The sequence below is a fragment of the Rhinatrema bivittatum genome, chromosome 4 (assembly GCF_901001135.1).
Source record: "Rhinatrema bivittatum chromosome 4, aRhiBiv1.1, whole genome shotgun sequence".
NCBI classification, from domain to species: Eukaryota; Metazoa; Chordata; class Amphibia; order Gymnophiona; family Rhinatrematidae; genus Rhinatrema; species Rhinatrema bivittatum.
The window spans coordinates 106,846,718-106,868,892 of NC_042618.1; the positions used below are offsets into that span (position 1 = coordinate 106,846,718).

General features: G+C 42.1%; 1 protein-coding gene across 5 annotated transcripts in view; it reads right to left on the minus strand.

Annotated features, from left to right (window-relative positions):
- CAPN3 (calpain 3) overlaps positions 1-22,175 on the minus strand; it is a 238,611-nt gene that overhangs the window by 162,535 nt on the left and 53,901 nt on the right. For all 5 annotated transcript variants that reach the window (XM_029598629.1, XM_029598625.1, XM_029598628.1 and 2 more), the window contains exons 3-5: positions 11,536-11,654; positions 10,308-10,441; positions 9,370-9,538 (exon numbers count right to left, since the gene is read on the minus strand). In XM_029598629.1, coding sequence (XP_029454489.1) covers positions 9,370-9,538; positions 10,308-10,441; positions 11,536-11,654 — 422 coding nt within the window. The remainder of the gene's footprint in view (positions 1-9,369; positions 9,539-10,307; positions 10,442-11,535; positions 11,655-22,175) is intronic.

Consider the following 22,175-nt stretch of genomic DNA (forward strand, 5'->3'; position numbering starts at 1 on the left):
ATCTGAAAACTAAATTTATTCTTTTATTGGATGGACAATGCAAGGATTCCCCTGACACATTGCTTGAGTTATGGGACTCCTCGCTTCAATCTGCTATCGACTAATTGGCCCCCTCACAAACAAATTTGTAAAAAAAAACAAAAAAAAACATTGCCCTGTTGTTTACTACTGAGTTACAACAGCAGAAGAGATTACGCAGATGTTCAGAGAGAAAATGGAGATTAAACCCAAAACCTGATTTGGGTTTGATCTCATTTTGAATCATATAGAACTAATTTATCAACTTATCAAGCAGCGCCAGCTACATTGACTGCATGGAAAGCTCATATCTACTCTAAACTTTCATTATCTCTTAACAACTGACAGGAGCTATTCCACTCAGTTAAAGAAATTGTTTCTCCTTCTTCCTCTCTCCATTTTCTACCTCCTGCTGATCATAGTCTTAATATAGCCGAGACATTTGCACAACATTTTTCCAAGAAAATTGATAATATTTGCATGAATTTTCCTAATGATACTGGTCCATTATTTGATAATCTTTTTTTGATGGGTCAAGATGGGACACGTTTTTGGAAGTTTCTCAAACAGAGATTATTCGGATCATTTCAAATTTAAATAATACTCCCAGCCCACTTAATCCATGCTCCACTGCCTTGTTGAAGATAATTTGACATGATATTGCAGAATACATTACCAAATTTGGCAATTCCTCACTAGTTACAGGTTACATACCTGATTTACCCTCTGCTAATCCCTCCAATATTACGAGCTACCATCCCATCTCATTCCTAGCATTTCTGGCAAAAGTAATAGAAAATGATGTATTAAAACAACTTTCTGTTTTTCTTGATCATAATCATACACTTGATCAATATCAATTTGGATTCCAGAAGTTCCACAATACTGAAATGCTACTTCTGTCAAGCTTTGATACCATTCGTTGGGGCTTTGATATTGGATTACAATACATGTTGTTCATTCTTGAGATCTCTGCAACTTTTGATACTGTTGATCACGCTATTCTCTTATTTGTCTTGCTGTTCTCAAAATGTTATGACTGGTTATCATTATTCTACATGGTAACCTCTTTCATCTGGTGTATCCCAAAGCTCGGCTTTGTTAGCTGCCTTATTTAACATCTATCTTACCCCCTTTGTTGCCTTCTTGCTAACCTTGGGGTACACTATAGACTTACTATATGTGGGTGATATTCTGTTTTAATTTTCTCTGAAATCATCACAGGACCAAACTGAAAAATTCACTTCATTTTGTTCCTCTTCAGTCCAACACTGGCTTCATTCTAATACGCTTTCACTTAATCTAAATAAAACTGAAATCCTCATTCGCTCCCAGTTTCCATTTTCCTTTATCCCCCCATTTATCACACTTGACTGTCAAATACCGCAATCTTGGTGTCTTGATTGACCCATAACTTTCCATGCAGGCTCATGTTGACTCACTGTCTCGCTCTCTTATCTTTAAACTAAAACTATTCATGCATTTGAAACCTCTCTTAGAACCTGTTGACTTCCAAACTGTCCTTCAGTCGTTCATATTTTCAAGCCTTGACTATTGTAATTCTCTGTTAATTGGTCTTCCTGTGTACATCATTAGACCTCTCCATATTTTGCAAAATTCTGCTACTTGTCTTCTAACACACCTGTCCGTGAACATATTACACCTGTTTTGCAATCCCTACATTGGCTCCCTGTTTCCTATCGTATTCAATATAAATTAACAATCACTGTCCACAACCTGCTGAACAATGTCTCCTTGTGGATTTCCTCTACGCTGAAACTTTACACACCTACAGGATTATTGCGATCCTCCAAGCAAGGTCTCTTTAACATACCTTCTACAAAGCTTGTTCATCTTGACAAAACTAGGGAGAGAGCTTTTTCAGCTGCTGCCCCTACTTTCTGGCACTCACTCCCGATAGAACTGAGAAGACTGAAAGATACTAAGTCTTTTAGAAGAGCCCTCAAGATTTCTTTTTTTTTTAGATGGGCTTGAAGTGCTTATGGTTTGTGTTTACCATAGGTGAAAACAGATGCTTTTATTTACAACTTTTATGTTTGATTTATTGTACCCTGTCCTAAACCATGGAAGGGTGAGTAAAAAATATTTCAAATAAATAAATAAATAAGGGGTGGACCTGGGATATTCTCCTGTCTGTGGTCAGGGATGCATTTCTCATGTATGTCCATGTCAGTAAACACATAGGACACTTCAGCTGAGTCCAACTATCTTGTTTATTTTCCAAAACACAAACACAACATCCCAGTACATTGCAGCAGGAGTGGGGGTGGAAGGTCAGATGTTATTTATACAGTTGATGAATTCCTTACAGCTGGTGCACTGGATAGCTGGCACTTAACTTCAGTACTTAAATTCTATATTTTGTTCTCATTTGCTGAGGTTCACCACGAACAGTTTAGTGCATAACCATGGTTTTGAATGTAGACCTCGATCAGGAGGGATCCAGCTGAATTACCTGACATAATCTCCCTGGAGCATAAAAATACTCTCCAGAGAGTTGGATCTACCAGGCCTGCATGATGGTCTAGGAGCTCAGGAAACACGTTTTCCTCCTTTCACTCCAGTTGAAGAACAAGAGAGACTCGCTTTATTGCAGTATGCTCAGTTCCATATTGACTGAAACATTATTAATCTCATCAGCATGGAAGTGCTGGAGTGTACCAATGCAATAAGTAATCATGGGGTTTTACAGGCTCTGCACCATTTTTGATCGCCATCTTCTGAACTGCTTCAGTTCTCTCAATAATCTTATGAAGGTGTTACCTCTAGATCTGAACATGGTACTTGTGATAGGTTTTCACTAGTGTTCTGTACAAGGGTTTTATCACCTCCCTTTTCTGCTAGTGATTCTTCTTCTTGTGTAATTGTGCACACTATTAACTTTCCTTGATGCTTTATCATACTGACTAGATGCTTGGGTGACTGAGTCATGTTTGATAATGTTACTGAGCAGTAGAATAGTAATGCATTATGCGTCTTTTGCTTTTCCTACTGCCCTGGAGATCCATAGGCCTATTTGTTTTGAAAAGTAGCTAAGAGTTGAAAATGTGTACAAAGGTTTGCATTTATGCAAAAACATGTAAAATTGTGTGGCAGAGAGGGTGTAAAGAGACTTGTGATCATTTTGTAACCTGTTCTGGGTGCTTTTGTAAAAGTATAGTCAATAAATTAAACTAATAGGATAAGAAAGATGGTATGGATATTTTCTGACTTTTGCATAGAAAACTTTACTCAGTGCTTAAAAATAGAAGGATGTTAAAAAATGTAATTTAAGGCATTGTCTGTTATAATAACAGAAAATGGTTTGCTGCAATTAGACATTTATACATAAAAATAAACATGTTTTATGTGACAAAATCTCTCCCATAAAAAGTAATGGGAGGAATTTCACTGTATGCTGATGACGTGCTTATCTATCTATTTGACTTCCCCAAATTCCTCAGGTCCCACTCTGCTAGCACTTTTGAAGAAATATGGATTCCTGTCCAGTTATAAGGTTAACAGACAAATCGGAGGTCTTCTTTTTAGGATCTCGTAGTGTACTTCCCTCCTGTTTACATCAGTTTCATCTGGCAGGGGAGAGCTTAAATATTTCGGGATAAATATTGTCAAAGATTTTAAACTTTTATATAATAAAAGCTATGTAGTTGCTGCCCAAACTATGAAACAAGAGGTGCTGGAATGGGCAGACCTGCCTCTTTTGTGGGCGGGAAGGATAAATCTCCTGAAAATGAATGTCTTGCTTAATTAATTTATTTGTTTCAGCATATTCCGTACTTGGTACCATTGACAGTGTTTGATAATTTACACAGACATATGGCTAAGTTCATATGGAATGCTAAGAAGGCAAGGATACATCTTCAGCAGCTATGGGATGCCCAAATGGCAGGGGGAAATGGCATTGCCCAACTTAAAACTCTATTATTGGCTGTCTGAAATTGTGGTTTGGTCATATGAAAGCACCATGGGTTTCCTTGGAACAATCTCAGACAGAGATAGCTACGTTGGATATGTTGCCCTTTCTCCCAGTTGTTTTGACCCTTAGGCATAGTGTCTGCAGAGGGAGTCCCATTTTGGCCCAAACTCTTAAGGTCTGGGATCAAGTATGAAGATATCTGGCTGTTAGTGATGAGGTCCTGTCCCTTTTGACCCTAATAAATGGGAACGCCCAACTATCCAACTGCACTTTTTTTAGGGAGGTCCAGGAGCAGAGGTGGTTGGGTCTTTTCAACATAGTCCAACTTTGGGATGACTCTAGTCTTATATCTTTTAGTGATCTCCAAGAGGAGTATGAGTTGCCGGCAAATGCACATGCAAAATATTTTTAAGTTAAGGGAAGTGCTATCAGGTCATTTTAATATCACTGCGCCACTGCAACCCCTAAACAAGATGGAGGTGTATTTGATGGACTCTGATGCTTACATTAAAGGTTTTACTGCCATATATTGGGGAATACTGCTTGGTAAGCTTAGGGCCACAACTCCCTCTGATTTAATTAATAAATGGAATGCGGATTTGAATACTACTTATGTCTCTAAGACCTGAAGTCTATTTGGGAACAAGCACATCACCGTTCCATTTGTATTAAGCAAACTGAATTAATGGTGAGACTGTTGCATAGAACATATCATATGCCAGAATTTTTCTATTCTATTCATTTGACCTCTGATGCCCTGTGCTGGTGGGGGTGCGGGGAAATAGGCACATTGGGGTGGCATTGCCAGGGAGTTTGTTATTTTTGGGCTCTAGTTACTCAAGAAATTGCGGATATATTGGGCTTCCTGGTGTATACTGCCCCCTCCACAGGCCTTTTGGGAAGGTGGGTTGGCTCGTCAATTCCCAGAACTTACAAGCCATTAGTGGGCCAGTTTTTACTGGCAGCCAGAATTACGATTGCCACCTTTCTGGAAGAGTAATCCTAGAATCGATCATTGGAGGGATCAAGTACGGATGGTGGCTGATCTTGAACGCTTGCGATATGCTCTTCAAAATGAGAGCTTTAAATATGACAAGATATGGGGAGTTTATCATCAGTTTTATGCTGTTTAGTCTACTTGGGCAGCAACTGTCAAACGTTTGGGCTGAAGGACTGTCTATTTAATGTTCTTTCGTGAATTGCTTGTAACCAGAAGTCAATGTTTTCTGCTAAATGATTGTATTTCCTTTATTTGTAAGGCTTAAAACTTATAAATAAAGAGTTAAAAATAAAGAAATGGAAGCTGCATGGCTGCAGCGGCACTACAATCACTAGTCACACAAGCCTCAAGGAGGAATAAATATATTCAGATATGGGGACTACAGGAGTGATTAAATGGTGAATGTGTATTTATGCAAATTGGTATTTATAGGTTTTTCCTTATCACCCTCTGCACTTTCATTCTTTTCATCTCTATCTTACAACCCCAATTCTGCACTTCCTCTTTTCACTAACCTATGTAAAAGAAGTCTTGTCAACCTGCTTAACTGTCTTAGCTATTTGTAGCTCCTTTTATGCCTTTTCTATCGGAACTACCTTCCCTGCTCTCTTCAACCTTTCCATACAGTTTTCCTGCCCTGTTCTGACTTGATCTTTTATGAAACTTTGCTCTTTTATTAAAGCATCCTATTGTTGCGCTTGGAGGTGGACCCTTGTCCTGGAACCGTTGAGAATGGCTCCCTGGTAGGGACCAGGAAGCACCTTCCCCCAGGGGGCGGAGCACAGGAGGAGACAGAGGCTAGGATGAGCTTCACCACTGGAAGCCCGTGGTCCCCCTGGGTGGAGCCCATAGGGACCCAGGCCGCTTGGACTTAGGTGGGCCTCGCAGGGTCTCCTGGAGAGGAAGTAGAGAGGCGTGCCCACGAGCAGCAAGGGAGGGGGGTCGGACTCTAGGCTGTAGGTCTGGAGGAGCAAGGAAGGCCAGTACAGCGTAGATGATGACAAGGCAAGGGACAAAGCCAGAATTAGGAGACGTGGTCAATGGCAGCCGGGGTCAGAATCCAAGGATCAGTCCGAGGAGTAGTCATCGAAGCAGGGGTCAGGTTCCAGAGGTCAGACAAGGTCACAAGGCAGGCAGAGGTCAAGATCTAGGCAGTGAACAAAATGGTCCAGGAGCAGGCCGAGGTCAGTAGCAGAGAGACAGTCCGAGGGTACTATCTGAGGAGACAGGACAGACAGACGCTGGAACAGAAGGAGGCTGGAACAGAAGGACGCTGGACAAGGCTGGAACAGAAGGACGCTGGAACAGTAGGATGCTGGAACAAGGCTAGAACAAGACTGGAACAAGACTGTGAACGCGGAGGCAAACTAGTACACATAGAATGCTGACCCGATTGCCAAGGCAAGGAAGTGCAGGCAGGGACTTCCTTATATCGTATGTTCAATCAGGGCGCGCTGTGGAGCTAGGACCTGCCCCTGGCCCTACCAGAGGCCGGACGGTCCGCACGCACGTAGGGGCGTGGCCAATGCCACTGGGGACGCCGAACTCCGGCGTGAGGCCTGGTGCGCAGTGGAAGGCCCGGCGACCGCCGCTGCGGGATGCCGAGGCCTGTAGGAGCTTGCGGCTGCTGCTGGGGAGGCCGACCCGTGACCTGCAGAGGAACTAGCAAGGTGAGCAGGCCCATGTGTGGGCCGGGCGCAGAAGGGGCGCACAACACCTCTATGACGATCATTAAATCTCAGGTGATCACCTCTTACAGCACTGAAAAATGTTCTCCATCTGTAAGGACCATGTCCAGTTTCACCTCCTCCCTTGTGGATTCTATTACTATTTGCTTAAGAGAAGTCCCTTGTGGGTTATCCAGTCATTTCTCTCCAGTTCCATCTCCCTTCCCAGTTACCAAGTCACTCATATTTACAAAATTAACCAGAATGTGAACATACTGTACATCATTCCTTTTGATACATGAATCATAAAATAAAGCATGCATACATTTTGGGCCTGCTTGGTGGCTCAAAAGCAGTGCTGCACACTGCCATATGGAAGGTCCCCCAGTTAAATTTTCAAGTTGGGTTTTCTGCTCGCTGGGTCAGCTGGGGCTGGGGATGTTGCAGAGACAGCATTCACAGCCTCCAGGTGGGAGAGAGTTATGGTATTGCCCAAGGGTGACAGCTATTAGCTGCGTTGGGGCCCATGACTGCAGGGTTCTGATGGGAGGCCTGGTGTATGGCTCTGACTGAAGGACTGTTTCTGTGATAACCAGACCAGGCACACTGAGGAGAATATAACATGGCGGGGGGGGGGGGGGGGGGGGGTGGGGGGTATCTCCAGGTAGTTGTTAATGAAGGCTCATGGTGCCAGACAGACCCCAGCCCTGGCTCCAAATGAGCTGGAAGCCCAAATAATTTATTGAGCCACAGATAACATAATTAGGTGCTGGGCAGTAATGTTCCCTTTAAGGTGCATAGGGGACCGTTGAAACCTTCTCCCCACCAGGCACACTCCATCCATTTTGTGGCTGGAGTGTGCCTGGCAGAAAGAGTATGTTGGTAGTCTCCCGTGGTACCCTCCAGCTCTACTAAATTGTCAACCCTGACAAAAAACTCGCCTATCAAGATATTTAAGTAGTGTAAGCCAGAACAAGCTTGACATGAATACTACAGCACCTTAGGCCTGCATTCCACATGGCAAAAAACTTAATTTAGTACCATCCCTTTTGAGAGCTGTCCTAAAACAACTCAATAAGTTCCCTTCAGGGCCGGTGCAAGAGTATTTAGTGCCTTAGGCAAACCTTTGGCCATGCAACCCCCACTCCCAATTTACCTATTGACGGCAGCTTCAGCACAGAATGCCTTTTTTTTTGACAGTATTGGCTCTCCCTCTCTGGGCCTCGTGCTGGTGGGATTTTGCTACCCCCCAAATTTGGTGCTGTAGGTAACTGCCTAGTTTGCCTAATGGAAGCACCGGGTCTAGTGCACGTTTTATTTAAGTTCTGGGCTTCCTTTGAGCAGAAACTATCAGTTATTTCACAGGCTGTATGAGGTGGCAAAGATTGAGATCAGTAACTCCTAAATTTTGTTTCTAATACAAATTTGAAACCCAGCATTTAAAGATCAAGGTTATTGCGCTAATAAATTGCACCAGCAGGACCCCCTTTACTCGATAAACAAATGCACCGCTCCCTAGGACCCATCACCATCAGGGGCTTCTGACTTCAAGGTACCAACCAGTTAACTATCACAATTCATTATGTTGATAAAATCTGTGCCTATACATTCGCACATAGGGGCTGTAAGATTATTAAATTACATTCTACAATGCAAGAGCAATGTTTTAATGCTTTGGCGTTTTTGTCAAGAGAATAACATTTTGAAGTTGATGATCTTCACTGATACTCAGTTTGCAAGACTAAAAGCTAGGGAAAAAAAAGACCCAAGTCTAGTAACAAATAAAATATGAAGTGTATAATAAAATAATAATAAGCCATTTTTTACTTTTCTAGTTCCTTAATTTTTTTTTCTCATCAATACATAGAGATGTGGATTTTTAAAGCTGTTTACGCACATAAAACTGGCTTTTATGCACATAAATGGCCCTTTGAAAATTGACTAGGAAGGTTGTGTGCATACTTTTACACATACTACAAAAAGGCATTTGAGGCTGGGGTGCGGGTGGAGTTGAGGCAAGGATTTCAAAAGTCTGTACATAACTCTACATGCAAACCGGGTATAAATGTGTGAATGAATGTCAGTGCGGGTTCTGGGGATAGGACACCCATGAATTTTCAGAGTGGATTTAAGCAGATAAATCTGCTTTGAAAATCTGGGATAAAATCTTGTGTACTTTCTACACGCAGACGTCAGTCCTACGTAGGCCGCTGAAAATCAGTACCTCTTAGTTTTATCAAAATGTATGGTGTTTTCTTAAAAGCAAAGGTAAGCAATGGGGACTAACAAATTTATTCCCTGCCCATGCCTTATATTCACCCTTCTTCCACCATTCCTTATCACTGAGAATACTGGAAACTGCAACCCTTACAGAATCTCAGATCTTTTAAACTGTTTTGCTTAATCAGAAGCTTTTATTACCAATAAATTATTTAAAAATTCCAACAAAACTGATGTGTAATTTCAGTTTTACAATAAAATACAAATTGGAATGCCTCTCTTTAAAAGGTTTGATCTGTTAAGTTGTTAACTGAATATTAAGGATTGAATATTGTATTGTATCCCTTGATTAAATAAAAGTCCTTCTTTGTTTATGAATTCTGAGACCTTCTTATAGGCTATTACTCATGAGTGATGCCCTCCTCATCCCCTCTTTGATTTCTTTTCCCCCCAAAGAGCTCACATCAACAGAGCAATGACCTCCCCACCCCCCTCAATGATTCCTCTCCCTCACCCAAATAGCTTACATCAATAGAGCATCCCATGAGTGATCCCCTCTCAGTGGCTTTCTTCATAATTTTAAACAAGTCCTTGGGTGCATCTTTTATCTCATAGAACTCTGTCACCCCTCCAGTGAAGTCCTCCATGGCTTCTGTGGTGCTGCCTCCTTTAAGAGCCTCATACGATCCATGAAGTCTTGGAGAAGTAAAAGAGAAATGGAAAGAGGGTTGACAAGAAAATTAAAAATTTAAATAAACTTTAAAACCCTATAGAAGGCAAATCTGAGAACTAACTATACCTATGTATGAGCCCTCTATGTTATTGTTCAGACTTCCACAGAGTGAGGCAACCTACTTAGTTTATCAATGTGGCACCGTGTGCAGTTTGTGGCTGGTCAGAGAACCGACCCTGGCTAGGCTCTGGCTTGTCTTTCATCAACCTTTATTAATAAGCAACAGAAAAACAGCTCTGCTTACCATAGCAGTTATTTAAACAAGGAAAATAGGAGCACAGTTTGTAGCTTCGCAACTTGGGCCTTCCCTAGGTTCCTTCTCTTCCCAGGGCCTCCTCTTCCCTTCTGGGCCTGGTTAGTTATACTCTTTCCCTAGGGATGTCCACCCAGGACCAGGATTCCCTGAATTATAGGGTTTAAGGTGGGCGTGTCAGATCTCAGGGGCCAGCCTTTAAGGTGTTCTGGTGTTTTCTCCTGTATAGCCTTTCACAATCATCATTCATAATGCTACTATTAATAACAATATTGACAAAACAGTAGTCCAGTTATTACCATGAGCAGTTACAACCCAATGTGATTCTTGCTTGGCAATACATTTATACTATTCATTAACAAAATATACCTATGACCCCTATACACATGCATCAGAAAGCACATACTGCAAGGAGCTTGCTACATTCACTGAGCTAGAATTTTCGTGAACAGTCTATGAGTTGCTGAGCTCACACTTACTTTGCATAGGCCTTTTCAAGAAGAGCACTCCAGAATTCATTTCGATGGGAGGACTTAGTGAAGACCAATTGGTCGTTGTATGTAGGTAAGCGATCATCAATGACCACATCCACCCAATTTCCATAACGCCAGAACTAAGACAGATAAAGCTAATTAACGCTCTTACTGACTTTTGACAAGGATAAAGGCTACAGAGAAGTGATGCAGTTAGTAAACACAAATGTAGGATATCATGTGAACCAGTCACCACCAGGGCACATCTGAAATGCAATCTGAACATGAAAGGACTCTGCTCTCTCCCTGGCAGACATTCATAAAGCTTCTACTAAAATCACAAAACTCTTGAAAAAGCAGTAAATTCTGATCATTTGATGTCTCTGAATTTTGGTAACATGGAGGAATATGGGGGTGGTAAAAAGATTTCTCAACACTCTGCTGGGACTCAGAGGACAGGCTGGATGGGGCGGGTGAAGTACTGAAAAGAGACATTTGTTGTTTCCTTTTATATAGTTCTGGAGTCAAAATGAATCAAAAAAACAAACATGCTAAAACAATTTAAAATGTGCTACAATGATTCAGGGTGCACTAGAATGTCTATAAATAAAAAAATAAATAAAATGCAGAAAAAACCCCACAAAAAAATAATAAATGACACAAAATCTTTTTGCAGTCACACCCTTACTTTACATATGCAGCATTTTTTGTTTAGTACTTTACAGTGTGGAAATTGCTTAAATTCCCACAGATCTTCCCCTGATAAATATCACATCCTAGGCATGAGCTGGGCAATAAAGCTGGGTTGGATACGTCAGAAAGCAACAGTTGTTGGATCATGGGACAGAACTGGCTTTGAGAATGACCTTGAGTCTCACACCAGACTGGATAAGACTGGTTGAAGCGGCAATCTGACATTGATAGACACTCTTACTCATCCTTAGATGTTTATAAAAAGTCTAGAACAGATGTGTAAAGGCATCTGTGAATAGCTTTTGTGAATAGCTTTTGTTCTGAGAGACAATAATGATGCAGGGGTTTGGAGCTAAGCTAACATGACCAGAATCTTACCTGTTTCACTCTCCTTAGAACAGGAACAAAGGCCAGATGATAATAAAAAGGTGTGTTGATCAGTGGGTCACGAAAGTACAACTTGAAATTTTTTAAATAAAAAAAACCCCCAACATAAATAATGCCTATCACTACAGTTCTAACTCATCTCTATCATTCATACCTGGAAGTGAAAGATACCCGCATAATTATCCGTGAAATTCTGCTCATGTGGTATGACACGGAAAAGGAGTTTTTCATTCAGTGTTAGTGAAGCAATAGCAGCTAGGAACCAGCAGTCACCTGTAAGCAATAAAAAAAGGTAAGACAAGTTGCTATGTCAGAACATTATGTACTTTGTAGAGTAAGAACTAGAGGTGATTGTAAAGTACAATATCCTGTATCCTGCAATTATTAGAATCTGCTCTCAGAAACAGAATCGAAGTGCTATAGTCTGCTATAGTCTGAAATTTGCAGCAATCCTTACATTACAGATATTTACAGAACTACAGTAGTTTAACAATAAAGCATTGTATTGAAAGTTTTAGTACTGTTGTAACTCTAGCTAGGTTGGATTGGTAAAGAGCTCTTGTAGTGAGTGAATTATGACTTAGTCTGATATTAGTTGGAACAGGAATAAGGCTGGAGCAGGTTCTGGAGAAGGGGACAGAAGAATCACAGGAATGTAGGATCAGGATGCAGACAACACGCACTCACCAGGAGCTGGACCTGTTGCCGAGGCAAGGAGGAAGTGGCTAGGTAGGGAATATATACCTGCTTGCCTGACGTCATCATCCCGGGCCGTGGGGAACTTTCCCACAGTTGGCCCTTTAAATTGAGTCCAGGCACGCGTGCGGTGCGCACCTAGGGGGCCCAAGGATCGCAGCAGTGTCGGCGGCATCAGGAGTGCCACGAGCAGGCCGCAATGGTGGCGAACCGCGCTGGGACGCGACAGAGGCAGGGGGATGCTGGAGTGGGCTTCTTGCCTATGCAGGGTGAGGAGACCCGGCCCGAATCCCCGAGGGCTGGGGCGCCTAATAAGTGTGCTGTGGCGGTCAAAAAAGCAAACAGAATGTTAAGAATTATTAGGAAGGGAATGGTGAATAAAATAACGGATGTCAAAATGCCTCTGTATGGTGAGACCGCACCTTGAAAACTGCGTGCAATTCTGGTCGCCATATCTCAAAAAAGATATAATTGCACTGGAGAAAGCTCAGAGAAGGGCATGGAACGGCTCCCCTATGAGGAAAGGCTAAAGAGGTTAGGGCTATTCAGCTTGGAGAAGAGATGGCTGAAGGGGTGTGTGATAGAGGTCTACAAAATCATGAAAGGACATGAACGGGTAAATGTGAAACTGTTATTTATTCTTTCAGACAATAGAAAGACTAGGGGGCACTCCATGAAGTTATCAAGTATCTCATTTAAAACAAATCAGAGAAAATTCTTTTTCATTCAACACACAGTTAAGCTCTGGAATTCATTGCCAGAGGAAGTGACTATGGCAATTAGTGTAGCTGGGTTTAAAAAAGGTTTGGATAAGTTCCTGGAGAAGAAATCCATAAACTGCTATTGATCAATAAGTAATAGCCCATTGCTGTTACCAGTATTAGTAGCTTGTGATCTGTTTAATATTTGGGATCCTACCAGGAACTTGTGACTTGGATTGGCCACTGTTGGAAACAAGATGCTGGGCATGCTGGACCCTTGGACTGACCCAGTATGGCATATCTAATGTTCTTATGGTCAAATACAAATATTTCAGAACTTGTCAACTTGCAATTTTACAAATTAAATTTCATGGCCATGCTGCCTTTCAAACCATCCCCCCCTCCCCCCACCACCTCCTTCTCCCTCAACATCAAAGAAACTGGGTATAAGTTCCAGACTTTGAAAACAATTATTTACCTTTTACTGCTTCTTGAAAACAGATAACTTTTTCATAAGCAAGAGATAATGCATTTGGATACACCACTGTTCCACTTATCCACTATAATAACATACACTTTTTTTTTTTATCAATCAACATGATTTGCATACAAACATCAATAGGTCATTATCTGACATCTCATAGTCATCAGAAATATCCAACAACCCTAGTGAAGCATCCGATGGGACAGGACTCCTTGACCATGTAGAGATGTGATCAAAAATATTTTTCAAAATTTCGAATGTTTGCATATACAAGGAAGCAGTGAAAAAAATTTCCATCTGGCGTCCCACATTTTAGATAGTTACTCCCCAAAGCAATACGAGCTTTAAATGCTTTCAGAGGTGAAAAATAAAGCCTATGTATTATTTTGAATTGCATTTCCTGAAGGTTAGCCATCTCTACCAGTTTACCCAACTTATTCAGGGAGAATCTTACATCATCCTCCTCTAATGGAGTGCCTATATCCCTTGTCTATTTAACTTGTATACTAGAAAGGGGATCTAAAATCCACTCCCCCAACATACCTCGATATAATTTTGAGAGTAGCCCAGCCTTAGCTGTGAGTTTAACTATATCCCCCTCAAAATTACCTGCTATGAAAATATCCTTTGCAAATAGGCAAAGAAGTCTTTATTATCCATGAGAAATTTCTCCTTCAAGGATTGAAATGTGAGTACACCTTGTCGAGAATCCTTTAGCAATTGACCAATCATCCTAAGAACCCCCTCCTCCCACTTACGAAAGACAGCATGGTCTAGTCCAGGTTGAAATGCTCTATTACCCCTGATTGGCAAATATATTGATGCCCTCGGGGATAAATCATATTTGACTTTCATCCATCTCCAGGCCTGGAGTATAGGCACAAATAACTGACTACCCCTAACTTCGAGTGGAATCGCCATCTTTGCTGTGTGTAAAATATAAGGCAGTACTAGAGGAAACACCATACTCCCATCTATCTTGATATCTGTCGCTCATCCCATTCCATCCAGCCACACGAAGCAGACAAGTCACATTATAAAGCTCCTCTAAGCCCTCTCCCAAGCACTTGGGCTTCCTTGGATGTAAGGTATGGAAGCTTTGGAGAAGATTTTTATCCAAAATGTTGGATACTGGCTCCCAAGAGTTTTCTTCTGGGCCGTAACCCTCCCAGGATAACTGATACTCTCATCTTTTGTTCCTGTGGCGAAGGTCCAATACTTCTTTTACTTGGTATACCTGATTTTCATCAGAGGATACCTTCTGCGGAGTCGGGGGTCTCCTGGTGGGCCAGGACAAGACCACTGGTTTGAGAAGAGAGATGTGGAAAACATCGTGGATCCTTAAGGTCGTGGGGAGCTGGAGTTGGTAAGTGACAGGGCAGACGTGGCACAGGATTGAGAACGTGCTGATGTTATGAGGCGCTAACCTCATGGAAGGTACTCGAAGGCGGACATTACGAATACTTAACCAGACCTTACCCCCTGGCCTAAACTGGGGCACAGGGCGCCAATGTCTATCCGTGAAATACTTTGCTCTCTGAGTTGCCTTTTGAATCATGCCTTCGGTCCGGGTCCAAGGATCGTGAAGCTCCTGCACTTTCAGTTGGGATGCCGGTGAAGGGATGACCAAGGGTAGAGGAAGTGGTGAAAGCAGTTGTCTCCTATATATTAAAGGAAAGGAGAAGACCCAGAGGCCACATTAATGTAGGAATTGTGTGAAAACTCTGCCCAAGGAAGGAGAGTGGCCCAATTGTCTTGTCTTTCATTTACAAATGCTCGGAGAAAGGTTTTAAGGGTCCGATTTGTATATTCTACTTGTCCATTCCCCTGGGGGTGGTAAGCCGAGGTAAAGTTTAGCTTGATATTGAACTTGTGGCAGAGGACTCGCCAGTACTTGGAAGTAAACTGGATGCCATGATCTGAAGTGATGTGACATGGCAGCCTATGGAGATAAAAAATGTGCATGGTGCATAGTTTGGCCAGTTCCAGGGTGGATGGGAAGGCTGGGAGTGCAGTGAAATGAGCCATTTTGGAAAAGCGGTTAATGATGATCCAAATGATGCGGTTGCCATTAGAGAGAGGGAGGTCTACCACAAAGTCGGTAGACAGGTGGGTCCAAGGTTCCTTGGGGGCTGGCAGTGGCTGTAATAGCCCCCAAGGTTGCCCTACCAAGGGCTTTTGTCGGGCACAGATGGGGTCCAAATCCACATAGGCCTTCACGTCCCAGTCCATCTGAGGCCACCAATAGTATTGCTTAAGTAAAGTGAGGGTTCGGGCCCGGCCTGGGTGACCCGCTACTCGAGAATTGTGGAACCACTCCGGCACGCGTTGTCGAAGCCTAGTAAGAACCACTGTTTTTCCGGTAGGAACTGTGTGTGAAGTGGCCAGTAAAATCCATGCAGGGTCAATCACATGTCCAGGGAGTCTGGATTCTCCTCGAAGTTGAAGGACTGTGAAAGGGCGTCTGCTCTGATGTTCTTCGCGGCTGGTCTGTACTTTACCACAAAGTTGAAACGGCAGAAAAACAGGGACCAGTGAGCCTGACGGGTAGTTCAATCACTGGGCATGATGAAGGTGCTCTAAGTTTTTGTGGTCAGTGTAGACCATAATAGTGTTTTGTGCCCCTTCTAGCCATTGATGCCATTCCTTGAAGGCCAGCTTTATGGCCAGGAGTTGTTTATCCCCGATGCCATAATTCCTTTCTGCAGAAGTGAACTTCTGTGAGAAGTAGGAACAGGGATGGAGGGTCCCTTTAGGAGAGAGTTGGCCTAGGACTGCTCCAACTGTGATGGTGGAAGCATTGACCTCCATGTTGAAAGGACGAGTTGGATCCAGGTGACGAAGACATGGCTCCTGTAAGAAGGTTTGCTTCAGCCTGAAGAATGCTGAGATTGCCTCTTCGGGCCAATCCTTGGGGTTAGCACCTTTTTTAGTAAAGGCCATGAGAAGGGCAACCAGTTGAGAAAAGTTGGGAATAAAATGTCTGTAGAAATTGGCAAAGCCAAGGAATCGCTGTAAAGGCCGAAGTCCGGAAGATTGGAGCGAGATGTGAACACGAGGGTATGCCCAGTCAGGCTAGTGGAACGGTATTTGGAGGTACGGCCTAAGAGGGATGGAACCTTTCTGATGCATGAGAACGCCAGCCCGCTGACGAGGTATCAGTTTACCAGCATGCTGAGGGCAGCACTTGGCAAAATGGGCAGAGATGCGAGGGTATATAGTGCCCATTCTTTTCGGATTGGAGCCGCAACTTCGGCAGCGGTAGCGGGTTTATCGGATAGCGGAATTAAAGGATTAGGTAGGTGGAGGTCCAATGCTTTTCACTCTTACATTCGTTCATAAGGAATTCCCGGTGAAGTAGGGGATTGGGGGGGGGGTGATGTTTAATGATTTGTGTTTGTTTTACAGATCGCAAGGGGTCAAGGAACTTCGTGGGATGTGCCTGGATCCCTTGGGCCATTCATACATTCACAGGGCGCAAAGAAGAGCGCTGAAACGGCCGAATGGCGAAAGTTTAGAGTTAAATAAAAAAGATGGCGCCTAGCTTGGTTCAGTAAAAGGGGCATGACGTGGGATGAACTCTTGCCTTTCCTTTATGAGAGGATAGACATGTGAGGCGCTCCTAATGTTCTTCTCATTCACTTGGGAGGGAACGATATTGGATATAAAACTTGCAGGGAACTGCTAACTTGTATGAAGAAGGACCTTTCCCAGTTGTGGATAAGATGGCCCAACATGAGAATCGGTTGGTCCGACATAATTATTCGTTTGTGAAATAGGGAAGAGGCAATTTGGAGAATAGGAGTCAAGAAACTGAATAGACAGATGGGTAAATGGATGGGGTGGCAGGGAGGCTTTTGGGTTAGGCATCAATGGTCATGGATGGAGGAAGCAGGATTGTTCGCGGGGACGGGGTGCATTTATCAGAAATAGGTATGGATATGTTTAACAACTCCATAGAGAAAGGGTTGGAAAAGGAATACTCCAGGCACTTGCACGTGTGCTCCTAATTTTAAACGGCTACACGAGCAAACTTAAATTTCGTATCTTCCTTCAGAATTTGTGGGCTTTAACATGCACAGGAAAGTAGATTTTAAAACATGCAAGCAATGAAGGAAATAGCCACTTTGACCAATGAGTCCAGCAGTTTGCCCAGCCTATCTCTACATCATCCAGAACTCTCTGCTTCTTCATCTAGCCCCCTCACTAGTTTTTGCCCTAAAACGAGTTTTCTTCAGACTTCCAGCTCATCAAGCATATAAGTAAATATTCGTGGCTAACAGCCAGGCATGAACTGTGGCTGCTGGATTTAAAATACAAATTTACATGTGTAAATTTGTATTTACACCCAGAACGCCCCAACATGCCCTGACTCTGCACCTTTCCCCCACACGTTTGGTTGCTCACGCACGCGCATATATGCACATAATTGTGCCATTTTAAAATATGAATTGCTCGCACTCGACCCAGATACTTGTGTATACAGGCCTTTTAATGCAAGCAACTCTCAAAGTTCACCCCATACTTTCTAAAATTGAAAGTGTGTATGTAAAATCTTTTTTTGCATTTGCAAATGTATGTGCAAAACTGAGTAATGGGCATGCTTTTTTGCATGTAAAAGTCATCAAATTTTCTAAGGAGCCATATATTTAAGCTCATAAAACTGCATTTTATGTGCATAAATGACTTTGAAAATTTGGCCCATTATGTGCTTTAATATCTATGTACTTATATATACTGATTGTGTATTCTATTTTAGGCATGGAGCCGTATCCTGAGAATTCCAAGCTCTGTGCCAGCGCAGAACCTGTGCCAGCGCAGATGGACTGATTAACCATTGTAGAAATGGGAATATTGAATTCTGTATATTGTATTATGTATGTTTGCAGAAAAGATGTCTTTACTAATGGTTCAGATATGTTTTCTTTTCTCAAGCAGAGAAGTATGTAAAGCCACTAGGCTTTACATACATAGGTTTAGAATGCAGACATTTCCAGCAAGGGGAGTTTACATGGGTGTAGAGGTCATTCTTATTTATTTATTTATTATTTATTTATTTAACAGTTTTCTATACCAACATTAAAGTACACATCATATCGGTTTACATAATAACAAAAGGTGGAAACTACAATTAACAGGGGAAGGGGGTAGGACAATTGGGGCTCAAAAAACAGCGAGCCTGATAAACTAAGTAAAGGAGAGAAACAGGATAGCGGTAACAAGATAGCAAGGTCTATCCCCAGTTCATGCCTGGCTGATAGCAAGGTCTATCCCCTAAAGGATGGGTCAGTATGCAGAAGTTATATAGGCGACTCAACAAGTCACTAGGGGGAGCTCGATTCAGGATGTCTTCTAGGGAGTATAGGAGAGGCATCCAAGGAGCTATGCTTTTCATTCTCATTTAAACAGGAGAGGGGTGTGCTCTCTCTTGCTCTTATGAGCAGTGCAAATCCAAGAAGATTCTGATCCCAACTCTCAGGGAACTTCCAACTGAATAGGAACCAGCCTTTATTGGGCTATGGCGCCCTGAACTTAATTCACAATTACCCAGAGATTTTTACCCAATTTATATCCCTTTCCAACTCACTACAACCAATCATTACAACAATCCTCAGCTGGGGACCATGCAGTAGAAATCTTTCTGGAACCCTCCAAAAATGGCCCCTAAATCCAGCCACAAGGAGTCACTATTGCACAATGAATGGGATTCCCAGGAACTGTGAATTCTGCCTCTGCAGCATCCTTGGCTCCAGCCAGCCCAGGGAGCAAAAGACCTCCCCAAAACTCACGTACTCTTCATGGCAGTGCACAGCACTGCTGCTGGGCCGACCTCAGGCTTTCTTACATTTTAAAACAATTTTCTAATATTCTGTAGTTGGATAACAGTTACCAATGCTTGTCGACAGGAAGGGAGATAATTGCACTTCATCTCTGCTTAGCGCCTGCTGCACAGGAGGTTTAACTATTGCATAATAGAAATACTGAACCTAAAGCACAGGCACGCTATGTAATTCTAAGTCACTGTCTAGCAGTGAGCATTGCAAACAATGGGACTCTTCTGCTATTCAGCAAATAAAGAAGGAATACCACTAAAAGCTGCAGGCTTTGTGATAGCAATATATTATTACATAAAGCAAAAATATAAAATGCTATATACCTCCTTGGGATATCATAGATTAATAAAGAGTTTGAGAGGTGGGAAGCAAGATGGCGGCATAGAGGGAACGCTGATCTCTCGCTGTGATTTTGATGAGATGTTTCCTTGGAACAACTATCGATATGCCACCAAAAAGAAAGGGGAAAGTGAGGGTTTTTCCCTCTGAACCCATACCTTCCCTGACACAGTTGGAGATCTTGTGGTTTTTGTCCCAACCGGATGGTTTTGAGGGAGTTGGTGAGTCCGATAGAGGTCCCAGTGCAGGAGAGCGGGAGCCTCTCATGGAAGAGACGTCCCTCAGCCCAGACCAACGACAGCCTCCTGCGCAGCGTGACCCCAGCGGTCGCAGGCTGCTGACGCGGTATCTGCGACTGAGTTTGAGGGAGCATCTGCCAGCAGTTTGCAGGATGTGGACAGCTCTTCCAATGCTGGAGCAGAGACGAACGCCGATAGGGGAAGCAACCTGATAGTCTGACCTAAGGTTTATTTGGGGAGTGAAAAAGCTGTAAGCCGTATGGAAGGACACCAGGAGATATCACCTGCCTGCATTCAGGGTGTCTTGCCTGCAATCTCCAAAAGCTCTCTGGGACTTGGTGGCAGGCTTTGGCGTTTTCCTAAAGCGTCTTGAAAGCAAAGTGGATTCAATCGCTTATAATAGTCAGCAGAAGATCTCAGACTTACAGCAAACTACTTCAACTCTTGTTAATAAAGTTGCTGAGATAGAGAACAAAGTTTAAGCAGTTCAAAATGCAAACTCGGTTATAATTAAAGATCAACTTGCATCATCTAGAAGATTGGAGATTTTAGAAAATAATACTCGTCAGTTAAACGTGCAAATTTTAAATTTTCCTCAAATTGTTGGGGAAATCTCATACACCACTCTCAAACGTTTCCTAATAGAAGCCCTGGGTTTTCCTGAAGATAAAATGCCATCAATAAACTCGTGTTGTTTTCTAAATAAAAGGGCTTCAAACTTGGGGATACTTTGGGGTTACCCATTTCGCATAATTTAACAAATTTCATAGAAAATTCCAATTTAGAAATACTAGACTAGAAAAACCTTATTAGTTTCCTTTATTTCAACTAGAGATGTGAATGAAGTTATGAAAAGTTTCTTTAGAACGTTTCCAGTTATTTTTTATGACCAAGCGGTAAGAATTTACCTTGACCTATCTCAAATTACACAAAAAAAAGAGAAGAGATTTCCGGGTCTTTAGATAAGAAGTTATTTCCTTAGGATTTACTTTTACACTAAGGTATCCTTGTAGATGTCTATTAAAAAGAGGTGATGAAACCTTTGTTTTCTTTCAGCCAAATCAAGTACAGCAATTTGTATTGGCCTGTAAGCCATCCACCTCTTCTCCAGTAGCTAGTTAGGATGAGGGTAATATGTAAAAGATTCCGGTTTAAAATCCTATGTAATGCCATATTATCTTGATGTATTTCCTATTATTTTCTCCTAAAAATTTCTCTTGTCCTACTTTACGATTTAATTTTTCTTCATTGTAACATAACACAAATTGGATAAGAAATGTAGTGCAAATTTAATTTAATGTTTGTTTATTCTGAAATATCTGATTGTGATGAAGGTACAGAATCTTTTCAGTTTGTTAAAACTTAAAATGATAAATAAAGAATTTAAAAAAAAATAATAATAAAGAGTTTGAAATTAGAACTCCTTTTGTCCATCTGATCAATTTCAGGTATTTCTAATGGAGAATCAGGTCACCTCTCATACTGCTGCTCTTCCTTCTCCATCTCCTGGCTGTCATCTCACCAGCATTAATAAAATAAATGTGAAGACTGAAAGGAAGTGCCACCAGGTCAGTAGGGGGTACAAACATCTCGAAAGGAGAAATTTTGAGGTCCATTTTCAAAATTCATCTACCTGTATAAATGGGCTCTCTGGAAAGTTCCTACCCTTTACCCAAGCCTACAGACATACAGGGAATCAATAAAGTACCTACTTTTACCCATGGGAAGAGGAGGTAGGATCAGAGATGGGTTAGATTGAAGGCGGCAACAACACATATGGTTTGCATTTTCAAAACTGTATGAAAAAGTATCCACAGAAAAAGCAGGCACAAATCCCTGCGTGTACTTTTTTCTGGGGAAATTTCAAAAGGGGTATACACGCCTACTTTCCCTTTGAGAACTAGTGCAAAATCTACAGGGAACAGTAATGGCGGACTCTGCAACTACTCACATAGTTTTGAAAATTGCCTCGTTGTTCCTTTGGGTGGCCTGGGAAATTTATAAAGAAATTCTTTTAATCAGTTCTTGTTTCTTTATTCCATTTTGCTCCTCTCTGTAATATTAAGCTTAAAAAAAAAAATTGGAAGCTCTTTGGGTCCCGTTGCATTTTCTTCAGTATGATGGGGTTGGATTGCTGCTCTCTGCATTGCAGACTGAGCGTCTGCGTTTCAGTTCTCATTTGCTGACAGCACATGGTTTCTTATTCCTTCTGCTAAGGCCAGTGCCTGGAAGCTTCCGCTGACAATCTGCACTGATGTTTGGGAACACCTGTGGTGCAGACGGTGTCACCTTTCCCCAGTGAATTGCATACAAGTATTACTTGCTGTGTGGGAATGTTCTGCAATACCAGTCTGGGCATTTTCGCTGGGTTATTGAAAGAAAGGAGGTTTTTTTTCCTAAAATCTAATGTCATGTTACTTTTGTATTAAAAAAAAAAATCTCTGAAATCTGATATGACCATAGTGAGTACTGTGTCATTCACTGGTTAAATTAGCTTGTCT